The following is a 23,293-nucleotide window of genomic DNA, read 5'->3' as shown; positions in this document are numbered from 1 at the left end:
AGTTCTTAAGAGCAGCCAACTGTTACACTGCAATGTTATTACTGAAAAAATTCATATAGATTGAAGTTTACTGTTTACAGTCGTAATGATAATACTTGTACCGTTACAACCTATATGTTCTGTGATGAGGCATCGATGTCCTAATCCTTCATGCCTACCTGTCATGTCATCATTCCTCAGGAACTTTCCATAGACGCTCACGACAACAGCACTCAAGCAGTCGTGTATCTCCACCAATTCGGCAGCTTGTCAGGCACTGGTCACAACATTCGCCCCTTTGTCAACGTTGCTTTTCTCTTTCTCAGACATCAGTTTTCTGACTAATTTGACGCGGCCCGCCACGAATTCCTCTCCTGTGCCAACTTCTTCATCTCAGAGAAGCACTTGCAACCTAGGTCCTCAATTGTTTGCTGGATGTATTCCAATTCTCTATCTTCCTCTACATTATTTTCCCCATACACCTCCCCCGAGTACCATGGAAGTCATTCCTTGATGTCTCAACAGATGTCCTATCATCCTGTCCGATATCTTTGTCAGCATTGTCCACACATTCCATTCCTCTCTGATTCTCGGTACAACATCCTTTTTCCTTACCTTATGAGTCAACTTAATTTTCAACATTCATCTGTATCATCACATCCCAAATGCTTCGATTCTCTTCTGTACCGGTTTTCCCACAGTACATCTATCACTGCCATACGATGCTGTGCAGCAAACGTACGTTCTCAGAAATTTCTTCCTCAAATTAAGGCCTATGTTGGATACTAGTAGATTTCTCACGGCCAGGAATGCCCCTTTTGTCAGTGCTAGTCTGCGTTTGATGCCCTCTTTACCCCATCCGTCATTGGTTATTTGACTGGCTAGGTAGTAGAACTCTTTAACATCATCTAGTTCGTGACCATTAATCCTGATGTTAGGTTTCTCGCTGTTCCCACTTCTGCTTCTTCTCGTTACTTCCGTCTTTCTTCGATTTACTCTCAGTCCATTTTCTGTGCTCATTAGACTGTTCATTCCATTCAGGAGATTATGTAATTCTTCTTCACTTTCACTCAGGATAGCAATGTCATCACCAAATCATATCGCTGAATAATTTCACCTTCAATTTCAATTCCACTAAAAAATGGTTCAAATGGCTCTGAGCACTATGGGACTTAACATCTATGGTCATCAGTCCCCTAGAACTTAGAACTACTTAAACCTAACTAACCTAAGGACATCACAAAACACCCAGTCATCACGAGGCTCAATTCCACTCCTGATTCTTTTATTTCCATCGTTGCTTCTTCGATGTACAGATTGAACAGTAGGGGCGAAAGGCTATTTCCCCTACTTACACCTTTTTTAATCAGAGCACTTCGTTCTTGGTCACCGACTCTTTACTATTCCCTCTTGGTTCTTGTACATATTGTATACTACCCGTCTCTCTCCCTATAGCTTACCTCTATTTTTCCCGAATTCGGACATCTTGCACCATTTTACAGTGTCGAACGCTTTTCTCAGGTCGACAGACCCTATGACTGTGCTTCACTTTTCTTTACTGTTGCATCCATTATCAACCACTGCTTCAGAATTCCCTCTCTTTTCCTAAAACCAACTGATCGTCATATAAAACATCCTCAGTTTACATTTACATTCTTGTGTATATTATTTTTGTAAGTAACTTTGATGCTTGACTTGTTAAGCAGATTGTGCGATAATTCTCGGAATTGTCAGCTCTTGCAGTCTTCGGAATTGTGTGGCTGATATTTTTCCGGACGTCAGTTGGTATGTCGCCAGATTCATACATTCTATATGCCAACTTGAACAGTCGTTCTGCTGCCACTTCCGCCGATCATCTTATAATTCTAATCGAATATTATCCATCTCGTCGACCTTATTTGATCTTAAGTCCTCCAAAACTCTCTTAATTTCCGATTCTAATACTGGATCCCTAATCTCTTCTACCATTTCAGACACATCTTCCCCCTCGTAGAGGCCTTCAGTGTATTCTTCCTACCTATCCGCTCTCTCCTCTGCATTTAACAGCGGAATTACCGTTGCACTCTTAGTGTTAACACCATTGTTTTTAATTTCACCGAATGTTGTTTTGACTTTCCTATATGCTGAGTCAGTTCTTCCCACAATAATTTCTTTTTCGATTTATTCACATTCTTCACGCAGTCATTTTATCTTAGCTTACCTGCACTTACTGTTTATCTCACTCCTCATCGACTTGCATTTCTGTATTTCTGAATTTCCTTGAACATTTTTGTACTTCTTTCTTCTATCGATCAGCTGAGGTATGTCTTCCGTTACTCATGGTTTCTTCGCATTTACCTTTTTTCTACCTCTGTTTTTCTTTCCAACTTCTATGATTACCCTTTTTAGAGATGTCCATTCCTTTTCAACTTTAAACATCAACCTAGTCTTCGTCACTACTACATTGTGATCTGAGTCTATATCTGCTCCTGGTAAGCCTTAAAATCCAGTATATGATTTCGGAATCTCTGTCTGACCATGATGTAATCTAACTGAAATCTTCTCATATCACCTGACCTTTTCCAAGTATACCTCGTCCTCTTCTGATACTTCCACAGGGTATTCGCTATTGCTAGCTGAAACTTCTTAGAAAACTCAATTAGCCTTTTTCCTCTATCACTGCTTGACCCAAACCTATAACCTTTTCTTCTTCTCCTTTCCCTACAATTGCATTCCAGTCCCCCATGACAATTAGATTCTCATCTCCCTTTACGCACTGTATTACCCTTTCAATATCTTCATATACTTTATCTCTTCATCTCCAGCTTTGGACGTCGGCATTTATACCTCAACTATAGTTGTCAGAGTTGGTTCGCTGCCGATTCCGGTAAGAACAACCCTCTCACTGAACTGTTCACAGCAACACACTTTCTTCCCCAACTTCCTATTCACAACAAATCCTACTCACGTTATACCATTTTATGCTGCTGTAGATATTACCCTGTACTCATCTGACCAGAAGTCCTTGTTTTCTTTCCATTTCACTTCACTTACCCGTGCTCTATCTAGATTGTGCGTTTGCATTTCCCTTTCCGGATGTTCTGGCTTTCCTACCTCGTTCAAGCTTCTGACATTCCACGTCCCAGTTCGTAGAATGTTATCCTTTTGCGGCTTTTTTTCTCACGCACCCCCCCCCCCCCCCCTCTCCCTGGCAGTCCCCACCTGTGATCTGAATTGGGGACTATTCCGGAATCTTTTTTCATTGGAGATGTCGTGTTGATACACGATGTGTGTATTTAATGCAGTCGTATCCATTCGTTTCCGCATCCTCATGCCGTTGACCATTGCTGATTCTTCCGCCTTTAGGGACAGTTTCCCACCTCAAGGAAAGAGGGTGTCCTGAATCTCTGTCCTCTGCTCCGCCTTCTTTGGCAACGCCGTAGGCAGAATGAGGCTGACTTCTTATGCCGTAATTCTTCGGCCGACAATGCTGATTATTAATCAAAATTTAAGCGATGGCTTGTTTCGAACCCACGACCGAGGACGTTTTAATTACTACAAAGATGCTACTCCTAGATCACACGTGTGGGTTTATTTTGCTTATGATAATGCATTTCCCATTTGACGTCCGTATCGTCACTGGAATCAGACCTTGATCTCTTCTCTGCTTACACAGTACATTTTGCTTGAGACATGTGCCCGCAGCGTCACCAGGGAATACTGCAACTATCGTGGGCCCTGGTATATTGTTATGTGTTATCAGTGTTACAGCAGCAGACGTAGAATCTTTACTCTTTCTTTGAAACTGACAGTTGGCTGACGCTGCTAAAGTGGTGACATCCTATCTTTTTTTTTTTTCTTCATGAAGGGAGATCAATGCTCACTTAGCAGATGAATATAGCAGTCACACCAGTGTGCCTTTACTTGGCAGAGATGCGAGCTCACGTTTTTGTTGCCCTTATTGATAGAATAAAATCGTGATTCCCCTATGTCCCATAGCCGCGGCATGGGGTCGCCCGTGTTTTGTCACGACACTGCAGCTTATTCATCCGCTTACGTTCGTACAAATAGTGCGACATCTTTAATGTACTTTGAAGAGTAATTCACTGTAGTGCTCAATAAAGAAATAAATTATTTTGTAAAGAATCCATCCAGCCTGCAAGTGTTGGTTTCAGATTTACACTCCTGGAAATGGAAAAAAGAACACATTGACACCGGTGTGTCAGACCCACCATACTTGCTACGGACACTGCGAGAGGGCTGTACAAGCAATGATCACACGCACGGCACAGCGGACACATCAGGAACCGCGGTGTTGGCCGTCGAATGGCGCTAGCTGCGCAGCATTTGTGCACCGCCGCCGTCAGTGTCAGCCAGTTTGCCGTGGCATACGGAGCTCCATCGCAGTCTTTAACACTGGTAGCATGCCGCGACAGCGTGGACGTGAACCGTATGTGCAGTTGACGGACTTTGAGCGAGGGCGTATAGTGGGCATGCGGGAGGCCGGGTGGACGTACCGCCGAATTGCTCAACACGTGGGGCGTGAGGTCTCCACAGTACATCGATGTTGTCGCCAGTGGTCGGCGGAAGGTGCACGTGCCCGTCGACCTGGGACCGGACCGCAGCGACGCACGGATGCACGTAGGATCCTACGCAGTGCCGTAGGGGACCGCACCGCCACTTCCCAGCAAATTAGGGACACTGTTGCTCCTGGGGTATCGGCGAGGACCATTCGCAACCGTCTCCATCAAGCTGGGCTACAGTCCCGCACACCGTTAGGCCGTCTTCCGCTCACACCCCAACATCGTGCAGCCCGCCTCCAGTGGTGTCGCGACAGGCGTGAATGGAGGGACGAATGGAGACGTGTCGTCTTCAGCGATGAGAGTCGCTTCTGCCTTGGTGCCAATGATGGTCGTATGCGTGTTTGGCGCCGTGCAGGTGTGCGCCACAATCAGGACTGCATACGACCGAGGCACACAGGGGCAACACCCGGCATCATGGTGTGGGGAGCGATCTCCTACACTGGCCGTACACCACTGGTGATCGTCGAGGGGACACTGAATGGTGCACGGTACATCCAAACCGTCATCGAACCCATCGTTCTACCATTCCTAGACCGACAAGGGAACTTGCTGTTCCAACAGGACAATGCACGTCCGCATGTATCCCGTGCCACCCAACGTGCTCTAGAAGGTGTAAGTCAACTACCCTGGCCAGCAAGATCTCCGGATCTGTCCCCCATTGAGCATGTTTGGGACTGGATGAAGCGTCGTCTCACGCGGTCTGCACGTCCAGCACGAACGCTGGTCCAACTGAGGCGCCAGGTGGAAATGGCATGGCAAGCCGTTCCACAGGACTACATCCAGCATCTCTACGATCGTCTCCATGGGAGAATAGCAGCCTGCATTGCTGCGAAAGGTGGATATACACTGTACTAGTGCCGACATTGTGCATGCTCTGTTGCCTGTGTCTATGTGCCTGTGGTTCTGTCAGTGTGATCATGTGATGTATCTGACCCCAGGAATGTGTCAATAAAGTTTCCCCTTCCTGGACAATGAATTCACGGTGTTCTTATTTCAATTTCCAGGAGTGTATTTTCATTTCTACCGCATGATTTAGGTCTTAGACCATTGAAAAGCAATTAAAAATTGTATACTCTTAAATAAAAATGCAGGCATTATTTTGATTCATCCAAGAGTGAAGAAGATGCATCACAAATACTTGCCAAAAATCATACGGAAACTTCATTGTGATGTCTTGAACGGATCACGAAACAAAAGGGTTCGAAGCTTTATAGGATTCACTCCGTATACAACACGTGTGAGAGACCAGCGTAGCAGTATTAGCCTCTTAGACGTTGATGATCATACTGTGATGTACTGTACTTGGATACTTTAAACTATCCTAAGGCAGAAATTGAACAATAGTACAAAAAATAAGCCAAACATAGAATCATTTAAGGTAATTCTCGTCAACAGTGGGCCCACGTTCCTAGAACATCATAGAGACATTAATGGACATAAGGACAGATAAGAGCTTATGAGACATAATCATAAAATTCTAATTATCACCTGGAAAGAATAAATGTCCGTAATTATTAATTATTTCACTTACAGATGTGCTAAGGTATTGTGTCGTAGACATTTCAGTGTTTCCCACAACTGCGGACACATGCCTACAACCGCTAAAAAATTATGTCCTCGGAGTCTTTCGCCCTGGCATGTCTGCACAAAGTCTTCTTGGTTTGCAAGCCACGTCAGTTCGAATAAAACACTCGAGTTTTCAATAATTGCCTTCTCTGCCATCATCATCAGGACCAGTAATCACTGACTACTGGGACAGTCACAATGCACCGTTTATACGAGTTAATCAAAAGTCCACTGCCAAGATGCTGAGGTTGTTCAGGGATATGTTCTGAATATTTAGTTATAAGGGACCTGTGGTCTTCATCGCTTGATACAGAGTAACGATGTAATTGTAATTTATTCTGGTTTTTCACTTAATTACCTTTATTTATGGGAAACATCTTCACAATAGCAAAAAGGTTGGTTATACGACAGCACAAAACACAGAGTAATGCAACAGTCCTCAAGTAGATGCAAAACTGGTGTAAAGGGATTGCTGTCGAGAGAAGAACATCTCAGAACAGCGGCACTGTGCGGCCCTTCCATTTCTTTCAGCGAACCCATAGACGATGTGCATTTCGCCAAACTCTTCAGCAGTAAGTCAGTACGCATCACTGTTAACGAACAACCAACTCAGCCGAAAAAAAGAAACACGAGACTAAAGCGTGCAGCCGCGCGGGGTGGCTGCGCGGTGTAGGGCGGCTTTCCTTCCACGGTTCGCGCGACTCCCCCCCACGGAGGTTCGAGTCCTCCCTCGGGCACGGGTGTGTGTGTCGTCCTTCGCGTAAGTTAGTTTGTTAGATTAAGTAGTGCGTAAGCCTAGGGACCTATGACCTCAGCAGCTTAGTCCCATAGGAACTTGCCACAAATTTCCAGAAGCGTGCAGTTCTGAATCCAGTCGAAGAGTAACGTGGGCTTTACTGCTGTCAACAATTACCATTAGTGAATGGAACAAGTGTTTCCGAACACAACATACTGTGCATTTTATCAACATTTGCAGTCTTATGCAGATATTTTTAATGCAATACAGGTAAAAAGATAAATGAAGGCACGAAATCAAACGAAATGCAATTAATCTGCAACGAGCCACTGGAGACCACGGATCCTTCAAGCCAAAACACTCAGAAAATATCCCTGAACAACCACTGAAACTTTGTCAGTGGATGCGATTGCAGCATTAGGTAGGTGCTATCGTACATACGCAGGGTGCTCCGAAACTAATAGTTTAGATTAGGAACGGAGCTAGAGAATATCATCATCATCATCATCATCATCATCATCATCATCATTTAAGACTGATTATGCCTTTCAGCGTTCAGTCTGGAGCATAGCCCCCCTTATACAGTTCCTCCATGATCCCCTATTCAGTGCTAACATTGGTGCCTCTTCTGATGTTAAACCTATTACTTCAAAATCATTCTTAACCGAATCCAGGTACCTTCTCCTCGGTCTGCCCCGACTCCTCCTACTCTCTACTGCTGAATCCATGAGTCTCTTGGGTAACCTTGCTTCTCCCATGCGTGTAACATGACCCCACCGTCTAAGCCTGTTCGCCCTGACTGCTACATCTATAGCGTTCATTCCCAGTTTTTCTTTGATTTCCTCATTGTGGACACCCTCCTGCCATTGTTCCCATCTACTAGTACCTGCAATCATCCTAGCTACTTTCATATCCGTAACCTCAACCTTGTTGATAAGGTAACCTGAATCCACCCAGCTTTCGCTCCCATACAACAAAGTTGGTCGAAAGATTGAACGGTGCACAGATAACTTAGTCTTGGTACTGACTTCCTTCTTGCAGAAGAGAGTAGATCGTAGCTGAGCGCTCACTGCATTAGCTTTGCTACACCTCGCTTCCAGTTTTTTCACTATGTTGCCATCCTGTGAGAACATGCATCCTAAGTACTTGAAACCGTCCACCTGTTCTAACTTTGTTCCTCCTATTTGGCACTCAAACCGTTTATATTTCTTTCCCACTGACATTACTTTCGTTTTGGAGATGCTAATCTTCATACCATAGTCCTTACATTTCTGATCTAGCTCTGAAATATTACTTTGCAAACTTTCAATCGAATCTGCCATCACAACTAAGTCATCCGCATATGCAAGACTGCTTATTTTGTGTTCACATATCTTAATCTCACCCAGCCAGTCTATTGTTTTCAACATATGATCCATAAATAATATGAACAACAGTGGAGACAGGTTGCAGCCTTGTCTTACCCCTGAAACTACTCTGAACCATGAACTCAATTTACCGTCAACTCTAACTGCTGCCTGACTATCCATGTAAAGACCTTTAATTGCTTGCAAAAGTTTGCCTCCTATTCCATAATCTTGTAGAACAGACAATAACTTCCTCCTAGGAACCCGGTCATATGCCTTTTCTAGATCTATAAAGCAAAGATACAATTCCCTGTTCCACTCATAACACTTCTCCATTATTTGTCGTAAGCTAAAGATCTGGTCCTGACAACCTCTAAGAGGCCTAAACCCACACTGATTTTCATCCAATTGGTCCTCAACTAATACTCGCACTTTCCTTTCAACAATACCTGCGAAGATTTTACCCACAACGCTGATTAAAGAGATACCTCTGTAGTTGTTACAATCTTTTCTGTTTCCATGTTTAAAGATTGGTGTGATTATTGCTTTTGTCCAGTCTGATGGAACCTGTCCCGACTCCCAGGCCATTTCAATTATCCTGTGTAGTCATTTAAGACCTGACATTCCACTGTATTTGATGAGTTCCGACTTAATTTCATCCACCCCAGCCGCTTTATTGCACTGCAATCTATTGACCATTTTTTCCACTTCCTCAAATGTGATCCTATTTCCATCATTCCTATCCCATTCTACCTCGAAATCTGAAACATTATTGATTGCATTTTCACCTACATTGAGCAACTCTTCAAAATATTCCCTCCATCTGCCCAAGGCATCCACAGGATTCACCAGCAGTTTTCCTGACCTGTTCAAAATACTTGTCATTTCCTTCTTACCTGCCTTTCTAAGACTGCTAATTACACTCCAGAATGGTTTTCCAGCAGCTTGACCCATAGTCTCCAACCTGTTTCCAAAGTCTTCCCACGATTTCTTCTTCGATGTTGCAATTATCTGTTTGGCTTTGTTTCTTTCTTCAACATAACTTTCTCTATCTACCTGGGTTCTGGTATGTAGCCATTTTTGATACGGCTTCTTTTTCCTTTTACAGGCTGCCTTGACTGTATCATTCCACCAAGCTGTTTGCTTCATCCTACTTTTACACACTACTGTTCCAAGACATTCTTTAGCCACTTCTAGTACTGTGTCCCTGTACCTTGTCCATTCCTTTTCCAATGACTGTAATTGACTACATTCAACTAACTGGTACCTTTCTGAGATCGCTGTTATGTACTTGTGCCTGATTTCCTTATCCTGAAGTTTCTCCACTCTTATCCTCCTACATATGGACCTGACCTCCTGCACTTTCGGCCTCACAATCCCAATTTCACTGCAGATTAAATAATGATCTGTGTCATCAAAGAATCCCCTGAATACACGTGTGTCCCTCACAGCCTTCCTGAATTCCTGATCTGTTATTATATAGTCAATGACAGATCTGGTTCCCCTGCCTTCCCAAGTATACCGGTGAATGTTATTATGTTTAAAACAGGAGTTTGTGATTACTAAGCCCATACTGGCACAGAAATCCAAGAGTTGTTTCCCGTTCCTGTTGGCCTCCATATCCTCTCCAAATTTACCCATAACCTTTTCATACCCTTCTGTTCGATTTCCAATCCTGGCGTTAAAATCACCCATGAGCAGAACACTGTCCTTGTCCTTTACTCTAACAACTACATCACTGAGTGCCTCATAAAAACTATCCATCTTATCTTGATCTGTCCCTTCACAATGCGAATATACTGACACAATCCTAATTTTCTTGCTAGACACTGTCAAATCTATCCACATCAGTCGTTCGTTTACAGACCTTATTGCAACTACGCTGGGTTCCATTTCTTTCCTGATGTAAAGCCCTACACCGCATTGTGCTATTTCTGCTTTGACTCCTGACAGGTAGACCTTGTATTGTCCTACTTCCTCTTCTTTCTCACCCCTTACCCGAATGTCACTAACAGCTAAAACGTCCAGCCCCATCTTACTTGCAGCCTCTGCCAGCTCTACCTTCTTCCCAGATTAGCCCCCATTGATATTAATAGCTCCCCATCTCATTACCATTTGTTTGCCAAGTCGTATCTTAGGAGTCCCTGGTTTGTCAGTTAGAGGTGGGACTCCGTCACCTCCAAAGGTCCGAGGCATTTTGCTGTGATTACTGCCAGCATCATATTTAAAGTACCAGGGAAGCAGGTTGCTAGCCTTACTTGCCCCGAGTCCCATTTGGTTTTACCCCTAACGGCTGAGGGACTAACCGGTGGATTTGGTAGTCTTTGCCGTATGAGCACAAAGGTGACCATGACTCAGAATATGTCCGAGATGCCCAGTCTTATTCCAAAGTAACTGGTATCCCGACTGTCGGGACCATTTACTTGGCCACTCATACGTTGCCCGTGGTTCATGAACTAGGACATGACTACAGGAACCCACACCATGAACCACTAGAGAATATCAAAACAAAGAAATTTCGACAAGGAACATACGGTCCCTGATGTCAGAGTGTAATGTTAAGCAACATTTGTTAGTGGTATATGACTGACTGAGAATGAATTCTGACATTCAAAACTATGTTGTCACATGTTAATATACAAGGGACTCCACGTTGTTCTCACCAATAGTCATTCGGTGCTGATGTATCGACCGCATTCTCGGTGGCACGTTGAATTGAAATTCTTACATTCCGCCTCAAAGGACGGAGATATCGCCTCTTCGTGATTCACGTGTTGCCAGAACTGTTCGGGGCGTACCTCTGAACGTTAGACAATGTATTTCAGCATCATGGGGCGCCAGCCCATTTCTTCACAGCTGTGAGGATTCATCCGAGAGCCACCTTCGGGAATCGACGTATCGCCCGAGTTGGCCCTGTGACCTGACCGACCTCAGATGTCTGCTTATCTTCCTCCGAGAGCATATGAAGTAGCTGGTGTATGGAACAGTTTGGGAAGCAGAAGAACATAATTGCGGACATGCCAGTTATCTTCAAACGGACACGAAAATCAATACTCTGGCGGTTTACTGCGTGTACAGAGGGCAATGGTCGCGCATTCGAGTCATGAATCATAACTAAATATATTTGTTTTGATGTTCTCTACCTCCCGTAATAATTGCAACGAATAGTTTCGTTACACCCTGTGCAAGCGAAATACTTTGCCAGCCTCGTCACTGGTTTTTACACCTGATGACTATCGTGGAGAATTGTTTCGCCCCAGGTTAGTATTCTTGGCAGACATGAAAAATTCTACCTTGTTCTACCTTGGCAGTTCTCGGAAGGCGAATCGCCTGTATCAGTGACCAATAGATTGCCAAATAGAGTGGTATGCTGAGCGAGTTGCGGCAAACACGGAAGCTATCGCAGCATGGGGAAACAACCGAGCGCCCAGTCTGAGAGTGAAACATAACGACATCATGAAAGCCGAATGGTATCGTCATACTAGTGCTGAAGGAGTGTTTCGTAAGAAGGGCTCGGTCGAACCAGCAGAAAAGAGCCTCTTAAAAGTGAAGATGCGGAAGTTTGAAGCCACTAGAAGAGCCGGCAGCGAGATAAAACCAGGACACTTGATGTAATAGCTATGGCTATCGCTGCAGAGCGCACTGGGAGCGTCAACACAAATATCACACCCTTCTTAATAAGTGTGCCATTACTGATTGATGAATTCTGATTGCTCACTACCCAATGTTTACTCTCAGTCCACGCAGCTATCAAGTGTGAAGGGAGGCTGTGATGGTCAACCCTAGGCAGGTCTAGGTGTCTTGGATCGTCTATGGAACCACGAGTCCGGCTGGAAGGACGCTGCTGCTGTCAGTTGCACTGCCAACTTCTAAGGCAATATTGATGGTGTGAAGGCTTGACCTGCATGACCTGGAGGCTATTCGTCCTTTGTAAGGGAAGGCCACTGCTGCTGCTCATCCTGTTTCTATTGCAGACATGGATGGACCAACCGGGGGCCGAGAGCTTACCCCTGGGTGCCAGTTACTAGCTCAGTAGATATCTTTGATATCAACGAGTACACTTCGAAGACCGATACATAGAATACATAGAGCTGGAGGCCGCAGGAGTCCAAGGATCGACAACTGCTCTATGACGTAACAGACACTATCCGACGCTTCGCTACGCTGGTAGTACTACAAGTTGGTCACATGCTGGTCTTGCATTCCTGAGAGGCGATGCTCCGCCGGCACGGCGCTTTGGAAGACTGTCTTGTATTACTGTCTAATAAATGTGTTGTTGTCACTGGTGTTTTCGTTCTCGAACGTAACGAGGTCCTCACCTCCGCATTACGCGCGACTCTCTCTTGACGACTGCAGGACTGTCGGAACGGACTCGTATACTACAGTATATGATCAAAAGTATCCGGACACCCGGCTGAAAATGACTTACAAGTTCGTGGCGCTCTCCATCGGTAATGCTGGAATTCGATATAGTTTTTGCCCACCCTTAGCTTTTATGACAGCTTCCACTCTCGCAAGCATACGTTCAGTCATGTGCTACAAGGTTTCTTGGGAAATGGCAGGCCATTCATCGGGCAGTGCTGCACTGAGGAGAGGTATCGATGTTGGTCGGTGAGGCCTGGCACAAAGTCGGCGATCCAAAACATCCCAAAGGTGTTCTATACGATTCAGGTCAGGACTCTGTGCAGGCCAGTCCATTACAGGGATGTTATTAGCGTGTAACCAGTCCGCCACAGGCAGTGCATTATGAATAGGTTCTCGTTCGTGTTGAAAGATGCAGTTGACATCCCCGAATTAATCTTCGACAGTGGGAAGCAAGAAGGTACACAAAATATCAATGTAGGCCTGTGCTGTGATAGTGCCACGCAAAACAATAGGTGCAAGCACCCTCCATGAAAAACATGTCCACACCATAACACCACCGACTCCGAATTTTACTGTTGGCACTAAACACGCTGGCCGATAACGTTCACCGAGCATTCGCCGTACCCACACCCTGCCATCGGATCGCCACATTGTGTACCGCGATTCGTCACTCAACACAACGTTTTTCCACTGTTCAATTGTCCAATGTTTACGCTCCTTAGACCAAGCGAGGAGTCGTTTGGCATTTACCGGCTTGATATGTGGCATGTCAGCAGGCGCTCGACCATGAAATCCACGTTTTCTCACCTCCCGCCTGTCATACTACTTGCAGTGGATCCTGATTCAGTTTGAAATTCATGTGTGATGGTCTGGATAGATGTCTTCTTATTACACATTACTACCCTCTTTAACTGTCGGCGGTCTCTGTCAGTCAACAGACGAGGTCGGCCTGTACGCTTTTGTGCTGTACGTGTCCCTTCATGTTTCCACTTCACTATCACATCGGACAGGGTTATAAATACAAAATCAAATAGGGGTAATGCAGGAGAAGGTTTAACAATGAACAAAAAAATAGGAGTGCGGGTAAGCTACTACAAACAGCATAGTGAACGCATTATTGTGGCCGAGATAGATACGAAGCCCATGCCTACTACAGTAGTACAAGTTTATATGCCAACTGGCTCTGCAGATGATGAAGAAATTGATCAAATGTATGATGAGATAAAAGAAATTATTCAGGTAGTGAAGGGAGACGAAAATTTAATAGTCATGGGTGACTGGAATTCGAGAGTAGGAAAAGGGAGAGAAGGAAACATAGTAGGTGAATATGGATTGGGGGAAAGAAATGAAAGAGGAAGCCGTCTGGTAGAATTTTGCACAGAGCATAACTTAATCATAGCTAACACTTGGTTCAAGAACCATGAAAGAAGGTTGTATACATGGAAGAATCCTGGAAATACTAGAAGGTATCAAATAGGTTATATAATGGTAAGACAGAGATTTAGGAACCAGGTATTAAATTGTAAGACATATCCAGGGGCAGATGTGGACTCTGACCACAATCTATTGGTTATTAACTGTAGAGTAAAACTGAAGAAACTGCAAAAAGATGGGAATTTAAGGAGATGCTACCTGGACAAAGTGATTAAACCAGAGGTTATACAGAGTTTCAGGGAGAGCATAAGGGAACAATTGTCACACATGGGGGAAAGAAATACAGTAGAAGAAGAATGGGTAACTCTGAGGGATGAAGTAGTGAAGGCAGCAGAGGATCAAGTAGGTAAAAATACGAGGGCTAGTAGAAATCCTTGGGTAACAGAAGAGATACTGAATTTAATTGATGAAAGGAGAAAATTTAAAAAATGCAGTGAGTGAAGCAGGCAAAAAGGAATACAAAAATCTCAAAAATGAGATCGACAGGAAGTGCAAAATGACTAAGCAGGGATGGCTAGGGAACAAATGTAAGGATGTAGAGGCTTATCTCAGTAGGGGTAAGATAGATACTGCCTACAGGAAATTTAAAGAGACCTTTGGAGAAAAGAGAACCACTTGTATGAATATCAAGAGCTCTGATGGAAACCCAGTTATAAGCAAAGAAGGGAAAGCAGAAAGGTGGAAGGAGTATATAGAGGGTCTATACAAGGCCGACGTACTTGAGGACAATATTCTGGAAATGGAAGAGAATGTAGAGGAAGACGAAATGGGAGATACAATACTGCGTGAAGAGTTTGATAGAGCACTGAAAGATCTGAGTCGAAACAAGGTCCCGGGAGTAGATAACATTCCATTAGAACTACTGACGGCCTTGGGAGAGCCAGTCCTGACAAAACTCTACCATCTGGTGAGCAGGATGTATGAGACAGGCGAAATTCCCTAAGACTTCAAGAAGAATATAATAATTCCAATCCCAAAGAAATCAGGTGTTGACAAATGTGAAAATTACCGAACAATCAGTTTAATAAGCCACAGCTGCAAAATACTAACGCGAATTCCTTACAAACGAATGGAAAAGCTAGTAGAAGCCGACCTTGGGGACGATCATTCCGTAGAAATATTGGTACACGTGAGGCAGTACTGACCTTGCGACTTATCTTAGAAGAAAGATTAAGGAAAGGCAAACCTACGTTTCTAGCATTTGTAGACTTAGAGAGAGCTTTTGACAATGTCGACTGGAATACTCTCTTTCAAAATCTCAAGGTGGCAGGGGTAAAATACAGGGAGCGAAAGGCTATTTACAATTTGTACAGAAACCAGATGGCAGTTATAAGAGTCGAGGGACATGAAAGGGAAGCAGCGAATGGGAAGGGAGTGAAACAGGGTTGTAGCCTCTCCCCGATATCATTCAATCTATATACTGGGCAAGCAGTAAAGGAAACAAAATAAAAATTCGGAGTAGGTATTAAAATCCATGGAGAGGAAATAAAAACTTTGAGGTTCGCCGATGACATTGTAATTCTGTCAGAGACAGCAAAGGACCTGGAAGAGCAGCTGAACGGAATGGACAGTGTCTTGAAAGGAGGATATAAGATGAACATCAACAAAAGCAAAACGAGGATAATGGAATGTAGTCGAATTAAGTCGGGTGATGCCGCGGGAATTAGATTAGGAAATGAGACACATAAAGTAGTAAAGGAGTTTTGCTGTTTGGGTAGCACAATAACTGACGATGGTCGAAGTAGAGAGGATATAAAATGTAGACTGGCAATGGCAAGGAAAGCGTTTCTGAAGAAGAGAAATTTGTTAACATCGAGTATAGATTTAAGTGTCAGGAAGTCGTTTCTGAAAGTATTTGTTTGGAGTGTAGCCATGTATGGAAGTGAAACATGGACGATAACTAGTTGGGACAAGAAGAGAATAGAAGCTTTCGAAATGTGGTACTACAGAAGAATGCTGAAGATTAGATGGGTAGATCACATAACTAATGAGGAGGTACTGAATAGAATTTGAGGGAGGAGGAGTTTGTGGCACAACTTGACAAGAAGAAGGGACCGGTTGGTAGGACATGTTCTGAGGCATCAAGGGATCACAAATTTAGCATTGTAGGGCAGCGTGGAGGGTAAAAATCGTAGAGGGAGACCAAGAGATGAATACACTAAGCAATTCAGAAGGATGTAGGTTGCAGTAAGTACTGGGAGAAGAACAAGCTTGCACAGGATAGAGTAGCATGGAGAGCTGCATCAAACCAGTCTCAGGACTGAAGACCAGAACAACAACAGCATCACATCGGAAACGGTGGACCTAGGGATGTTAAGGTGTGTGGAAATCTCGCGTAAAGAAGTATGACACACATGTGACACCCAATCACCTGACTACGTTGGAAGTCCCTGAGTTCCGCGGAGAGCCCCATTCTGCTCCCTCACGATGTCTAATGACTACTGAGGTCGCTGACCATAAGTACCTGGCAGAAGGTGGCAGCGCATTGCACCTAATATGAAAAACGTATGTTGCTGGGGATGTTCGGATACTTTCGATTACAGAGTGTATATTCTGTGTAAATCGTCACCAGCATCAGGAATTGCCGTCACCAACCACATGTATGTCAACTCAATGTATTTATTTTGATGTTCTCCACCTCCTGTGTTAATTTCAACCAATAGTTCCTTAACGCACTGTGTAAGTGAAATGCTTTTTTCTCCACGGCAGTGATTTCTACACGTGATGACGAATGTTTTACTCGAAATGAAGCACTTTCTAAACCGAGAAGATTTTATTTAGCCAAAAACTTATTTTTATGCTTTCTTTCGTTGAGAGAACTGCTGGGATTGCAATACAATTGGGAATTTGGGCCGCGCGGGATTTGCCGAGCGGTCAAGGGCGCTGCAGTCATGGACTGTGCGGCTGGTCCCGGCGGAGGTGGTAGTACGCCCTCGGGCATGGGTGTGTGTGTTAGTCCCTAGGATAATTTAGGTTTAGTAGTGCGTAAGCTTAGGGACTGATGACCTTAGCAGTTAAGTTGGAAGGGGTTTCTTTCAATATAATGATGATTACAGACCCTAGGCGGGTCAGCCAAATGTCGGGGGGTTTTAACAAGAATGCTTTTACTTGTTCACTTTGCCTACTGCATCGGGTCGTTGGCTCTGGCTGAAGGCCTGTTATGAGACCCTGCCTGTTAATTAAAACTGCCCCTTCACTAATTTTGATTAATATTTAATAACTAAATAGTGTTCAGGGAACTGATTACTACTAAACAAGCAAGGATAGCATTGAATACATTTATTGAATAACAATCTTCCTTACATCAAACTGAACTATGACACACATTTATAAGTGATAAAATTAAGCTAGCAGTGGCAATGGCCCTTAAATTCCAAAACTAACTCTTAAGTTCGGATAACGCATCTGCGCTTGTTATTTGCTACTCTCTCCTCTTGTCAGACGGCATAAAATATGTCAGACAAACCTACTGCAATTAACAAACTCTGAATAAGAGCGTGGCTGGAAAACTGAGCTCTGCTAACCACAGGCGTGCGTAATATCGGATTAAATGCCGAAGCTGAGCATCACGTTACCAAATGCAGCGTCGTGGACAGGTCAGCAAGCTGCCGATGGCGTCTGCGTCGTCGAGGAGACTCAATTGTAAAAGAAATGAATTTATTTACGCGAACATGGTTCCTGTTCGTAAACTCCTATTCAAAAGCTAATTCTGCTTTCTTTCCAATCGTCTCGCACTCGTTAAGACGGGACTCACCAGCCCAAAGGCGGAATCCAGTAACGTCTTTAATAAAGTGTGGCTCAAGGAAATTGCTCTGCTCGTGTATGCTTCCTGTGAGACAGTATTCCCAACCGTAATTAGTGGAATCAGCCTGTCTCTAACAGTAAAGCATGACAGTACCCCTAACTTAATACTAGTTTCAGTTGCAGCTGGCAGACTTATTCTAGGTTCTGCACAGCAGACTGAAAAGAATTTACTCTTCTACAGCAGAGCCGAAAGCACGACATCCGCTCGCTACAGGAGCTAAGACGCTTCTCTTCGATAACAGATTCAAAATCTTTCCTCTGCAAAAATCAGCACCCCACGCTATTTTTCGAACTGGCCAATCCCGTGGCTCTAGACCAGCACAGCTTGCTCCCACTATTATTTCCTGGCTTCTTCCAGCCAATTAAAACATTCTGCACCCTACTGCGCCTAGAATGTTCTGGAACAAACAAACTCCGTTCAAAATTGAACCCATCAATCGTGTCTATCTGTTCGCCCTCGCACGGGAAAAGGTCCTTGCACTAGCTTAATCACGTTTCTTAGAAAGCCCCAGAAAACGTTAAGATTCATGGGAAGGCTCCCTTAGGCGCCAGCTCATCTCGACATAGTGGCGTCGGCGTAACGCCCAGCGCCAACGAGGCGCCGACCATCGAAGGCCTGCCTCAGTTGTCCGCGCAAGGGGTACCTGCCTGCTCTGGCGGCGCGTCTTCCCCAGTGGGACGCTTTCGCATGCCGACTCGTAATGGTCGGTTGTAAGCTTCCGCACCCCTCTGCCCTGCCTTTCAGCAGTACTGCTCGACCGCTCCAGCCGAACTCCGTGAAAATATCACCTGAACCCCGATTTCATGCAACATGCGAATTTCGTAAAGTTGACACGCGTCTTATGCCGTCTGATACTGCCTATATTAATTTCAATAGGCTGGTTGCCGAATATAATAACCGATATTAAATTCGTCTTTGCAACAATTATAATATTACAGTAAGGTGGAAAATACTGCTACCTTACAAAGTCCCATAAGATTTCACACACACGTTTCAACATTGTTTTGTGAATTTGGAGAAAAGAAACTGAGACTTTAACTAAATGATGTTCATTTTATTCTTCCATGATCGATTTCGAGGCTTTTACCTTTATCGTGAGATGCACGTAGGAGCAGTTTATGTGTTCTGGCGAGGTATATTTGGAAGATGGGGCTGTGGGGCAATACAGTCGTATGATTACTTAGGCGAATTATTTTCTCTTATATATAAAAATATTTAAGTAACTTGGCCGGCCGCGGTGGTCTAGCGGTTCTGGCGCTGCAGTCCGGAACCGCGGGACTGCTACGGTCGCAGGTTCGAATCCTGCCTCGGGCATGGGTGTGTGTGATGTCCTTAGGTTAGTTAGGTTTAAGTAGTTCTAAGTTCTAGGGGACTTATGACCTAAGATGTTGAGTCCCATAGTGCTCAGAGCCATTTGAACCATTTAAGTAACTTGATTTAATCGAAATTATGATGAAAATGTTATGACCACACCTCGAAAGCTAATGACATATCTGACGCAACAAATCGCGTCAGTGTGTGGAGGCTCACCTCGGCACTGTTTCCTGGTTGTCGACAGAGAGCTGTGGTAGCCAGCAGCGGTTCCTGGGAGGCAGCACGGGCGCGCTCGGAGCCGGCGGCGGCGGCGGCGTAGCTGTGTACGACGACGAGGACTCGTGGTTCGGAGCGGTGGCGGCGTGCGAGCGCGACGCGTGCGGCGGCAGCCACCACCACCTGGCCCAGCAGCAGCAGCAGCAGCAGCAGCAGCAGCTGGCGCGGCGCAGCTCGGGCCAGGCGTGCGGGTCTGCGGGCGCGCCGCCCAGGCAGCACTACTACCCCGAGGGCGGCTGGGGCTGGATCGTGTGCGCCGCCGGCTTCCTGGCGCACCTGCTCTCCTGCGGCCTGCAGCTCGCCTTCGGCCTGCTGCTGCTCTACACCGTGAGGCACCTCGGCGACAACGCCGTCATCGACTCTGGTAAGTCGCGCCGCCGCTGCCTGTCGTCGTCTCTTCAGCCAGCCTCCTTACTTTGAGTGGGTGTACCATAACATTAACCGTGGAAACCGATACGACTTGAAGTGATTACGAAGGCCTTCCCGGGTTGTTGTTGTTGTGGTCTTCAGTCCTGGGACTGGTTTGATGCAGCTCTCCATGCTACCCTATCCTGTGCAAGCTTCTTCATCTCCCAGTACCTACTGCAACCTACATCCTTCCTTAGTGTATTCATCTCTTGTTCTCCCTCTACTATTTTTACCCTCCACGCTGCCTTCCAATGCTAAATTTGTGATCCCTTGATGCCTCAGAACATGTCCTACCAACCGGTCCCTTCTTCTTGTCCAGTTGTGCCACAAACTCCTCTTCACCCCAATTCTATTCAATACCTCCTCATTACTTATGTGATCTAACCATCTAATCTTCAGCATTCTTCTGTAGCACCACATTTTGAAAGCTCCTATTCTCTTCTTGTCCAAACTATTTATCGTCCACGTATCACTCCCATACATTGCTACACTACATACACTTTCAGAAACGACTTCCTGACACTTAAATCTGTACTCGATGTTAACAAATTTCTCTTCTTCAGAAACTCTTTCCTTGCCGTTGGCAGTCTACATTTTATATCCTCTCTACTTCGACCATCGTCAGTTATTTTGCTCCCCAAATAACCAAACTCCTTTAATACTTTAAGGTCTCATTTCCTATTCTAATTCTCTCAGCATCATCCGACTTAATTTGACTACATTCCATTATCCTCGTTTTGCTTTTGTTGATGTTCATCTTATATCCTCCTTTCAAGACACTGTCCATTCCGTTCAACTTCTCTTCCAAGTCCTTTGCTGTCTCTGACAGAATTACAGTGTCATCGGCGAACCTCAAAGTTTTTATTTCTTCTCCATGGATTTTAGTACCTACTTCGAAATTTTTTTTTGTTTCCTTTACTGCTTGCTCAATATACAGATTGAATAACATCGGGGAGAGGCTACAACCCTGCCTCACTCCCTTCCCAACCACTGCTTCCCTTTCATGTTCCTCGACTCTTATAACTGCCATCTGCTTTCTGTACAAATTTTAAATAGCCTTTCGCTTCCTGTATTTTGCTCCTGCCACCTTTAGGATTTGAAACGGAGCATTCCAGTCAACATTGTCAAAAGCTTACTCTCAGTCTACAAATGCCAGAAACGTAGGTTTGCCTTTCCTTAATCTTTCTTCTAAGATAAGTCGTAAGGTCAGTATTGCCTCACGTGTTCCAATATCTCTACGGAATCCAAACTGATCTTCCCCGAGGTCAGCTTCTACCAGTTTTTCCATTCGTCTGTAAGGAATTCGTGTTAGTATTTTGCAGCTGTGACTTATTAAGCTGATAGTACGGTAATTTACACATCTGTCAACACCTGCTCTCTTTGGGATTGGAATTATTATATTCTTCTTGAAGTCTGAGGGTATTTCACCCGCCTGTCTCATACTTCTTGCTCACCACATGGTAGAGTTTTGTCAGTAATAATTGATAATATTCTTCTCGGGTGTGCAGCAGGATCATAACGTCCTCAAACCCAAGTCATCCTTAACAGACCCAAGAAGCACTCTAATCTTGGCTGGCGGACTAAAAATACTTTTGATATGATATTTTTTTTACAATTTTTCCTGTCTTCGAGGATATGCTCCCAGCAAAAGTCAGAAAAGCCACCGATTTTCAGGTACCTTTTGGTGGTTCAGGCGAAGGTCCAAACTGGAAAGCACAACGGATCTGTTTATCTGTATAGCCATTCTGCTTGAACACAACCTTAAGATGGTGCAGTTCTTGTGTCAAGCTTTCTCCATCTGAAGTGGTATAAGCTCTTCTTGCCAACGTCTGCAACACCCCCGTACCCGGTGTGTACAAGATCCCTTGCCACTGTGGGAAGGCTTATTGTGGTCAGACAATCCGGACCATTCAGGACCGATCTGTTCAGCACCGGCGGCACACACGGTTGCTTCAACCTGAGAAATCTGCTGCGGTGGAGCACTGTCTCACAGAGGGACATAGAATGCTGTATGACGAGACAAAATGGTTGCCGCTGCATCTCGCTATTGGGACTGTGTTTTAAAAGAATCCATAGAGATTTGTTTATCTGATAATCTTATTAATAGAGACAAGGGTTATCTTTTAAGTAAGACTTGGAAACCGGTTTTATCTGACTTCAAAAAACAACGGTCTGTGTTTCGATCGTCGGAATAATTTTTAATTTTTGATAGCGATATGTCGATTTCGCCTGTTTCCACCAATGGCGGCGCGGTACATTTACTTGCGCTAGAGGACAGTTACGGCACATTCTGCGGCCTATATAGGGGCAGCCGCACGCGCTGAGAAGTCAGTTCCGGCGAGCTCGTGTCCCAGCACTCTCACCTGAAGATGGCGGCCAGTTGGACCGCGGAAATATCGTGTCAAGATTACGCTATGATCCGGCCGCACAACGGAAAAGAATATTACTGATACCAGCTTAAGTATACACTGACGTGACAATAGTCATCGGAGAGCGGTAAACACATGCAGATGGCAGTATTATAGCTTACCCAAGGAATGCAATGGCAGTAAATTAACGCAGCTGTCATTTACACTCAGGTGAATGACCTGAAAAGGTTTCCAACGAGATTACGGCCGCAACACGAGAATTATCAGAGCCTTAAGGCGGAGTGGTAGTTGGAGGTAGAAGCAAATGATATTCCATTTCGGAAATCGCTGGGGAATCCAATAGTCCGAGATCCAAAATATCAAGAGTGTGTGCGTCGAGAACACCAAATTCTAAGCGTTACCGCTCACCATGGACAAGACTTTCACTTAAAGACTGAGAGCAGCGGCGTTTGCGTGGAGTTGTCAGTGCTAACAGACGAGTGATGTAACCGCAGAAATCAATGTGGGACGCACCACGAACGTATCCATTATGAGAGAGCGGCAAAATTTGGCGTTAATGAGCTATGGCAGCACACGACTAACATTATATTACCTGTAGCCATATCGACTGGACCATAATAACTAGAAAACTAGGGCCGGCCGGAGTGGCCGAGCGGTTCTAGGCGCTACAGTCTGAAACCGCGCGACCGCTACAGGTCGCAGGTTCGAATCCTGCCTCGGGCATGGATGTGTGTGATGTCCTTAGGTTAGTTAGGTTTAAGCAGCTCTAAGTTCTAGGGTACTGATGACCTCAGAAGTTAAGTCCCATAGTGCTCAGAGCCAGCCACTAGAAAACTATGGCCTGGTCACATGAGTCCCAGTTTCTGTTGATAAGAGGTAGTGGTAGAGTTAGTGTGGCACGACACCACGAAGCTATGAACCCAAGTTGCCAAGAAGGCATTGTGCAAGCTAGTGGGGACTCCGTAATGGTGTAGACTGTGTTTACATGGGTTCTTTGGTCCAACTGAAGCGACCATTGAATAGAAATAGTTCTGTTAGGCTACTTACAGACCAGAATGAGATTTTCACTCTACAGTGCGGGGTGTGCACTGATATGAAACTTCCTGACAGAATAAAACTGTGTGCCGGACTGA

General features: G+C 44.8%; 1 protein-coding gene across 1 annotated transcript in view; it reads left to right on the top strand.

The window, feature by feature from the left end:
* Positions 1 to 17,726: 17,726 nt before the first annotated feature.
* The window catches only part of LOC126159673 (monocarboxylate transporter 12-like), a gene marked incomplete at its 5' end in the record, with an annotated part of 113,343 nt that continues 107,776 nt past the window's right edge, over positions 17,727 to 23,293 (top strand). Inside the window, 2 exons of the mRNA XM_049916567.1 lie at positions 17,727 to 17,779; positions 19,596 to 19,747. Coding sequence (XP_049772524.1) covers positions 17,727 to 17,779; positions 19,596 to 19,747 — 205 coding nt within the window. The remainder of the gene's footprint in view (positions 17,780 to 19,595; positions 19,748 to 23,293) is intronic.

This window comes from Schistocerca cancellata, chromosome 2 (genome assembly GCF_023864275.1).
Source record: "Schistocerca cancellata isolate TAMUIC-IGC-003103 chromosome 2, iqSchCanc2.1, whole genome shotgun sequence".
Lineage (NCBI taxonomy): Eukaryota > Metazoa > Arthropoda > Insecta > Orthoptera > Acrididae > Schistocerca > Schistocerca cancellata.
The sequence above is the reverse complement of the archived record's forward strand: the minus strand, read 5'-3'. Positions and strand labels throughout refer to the sequence as shown.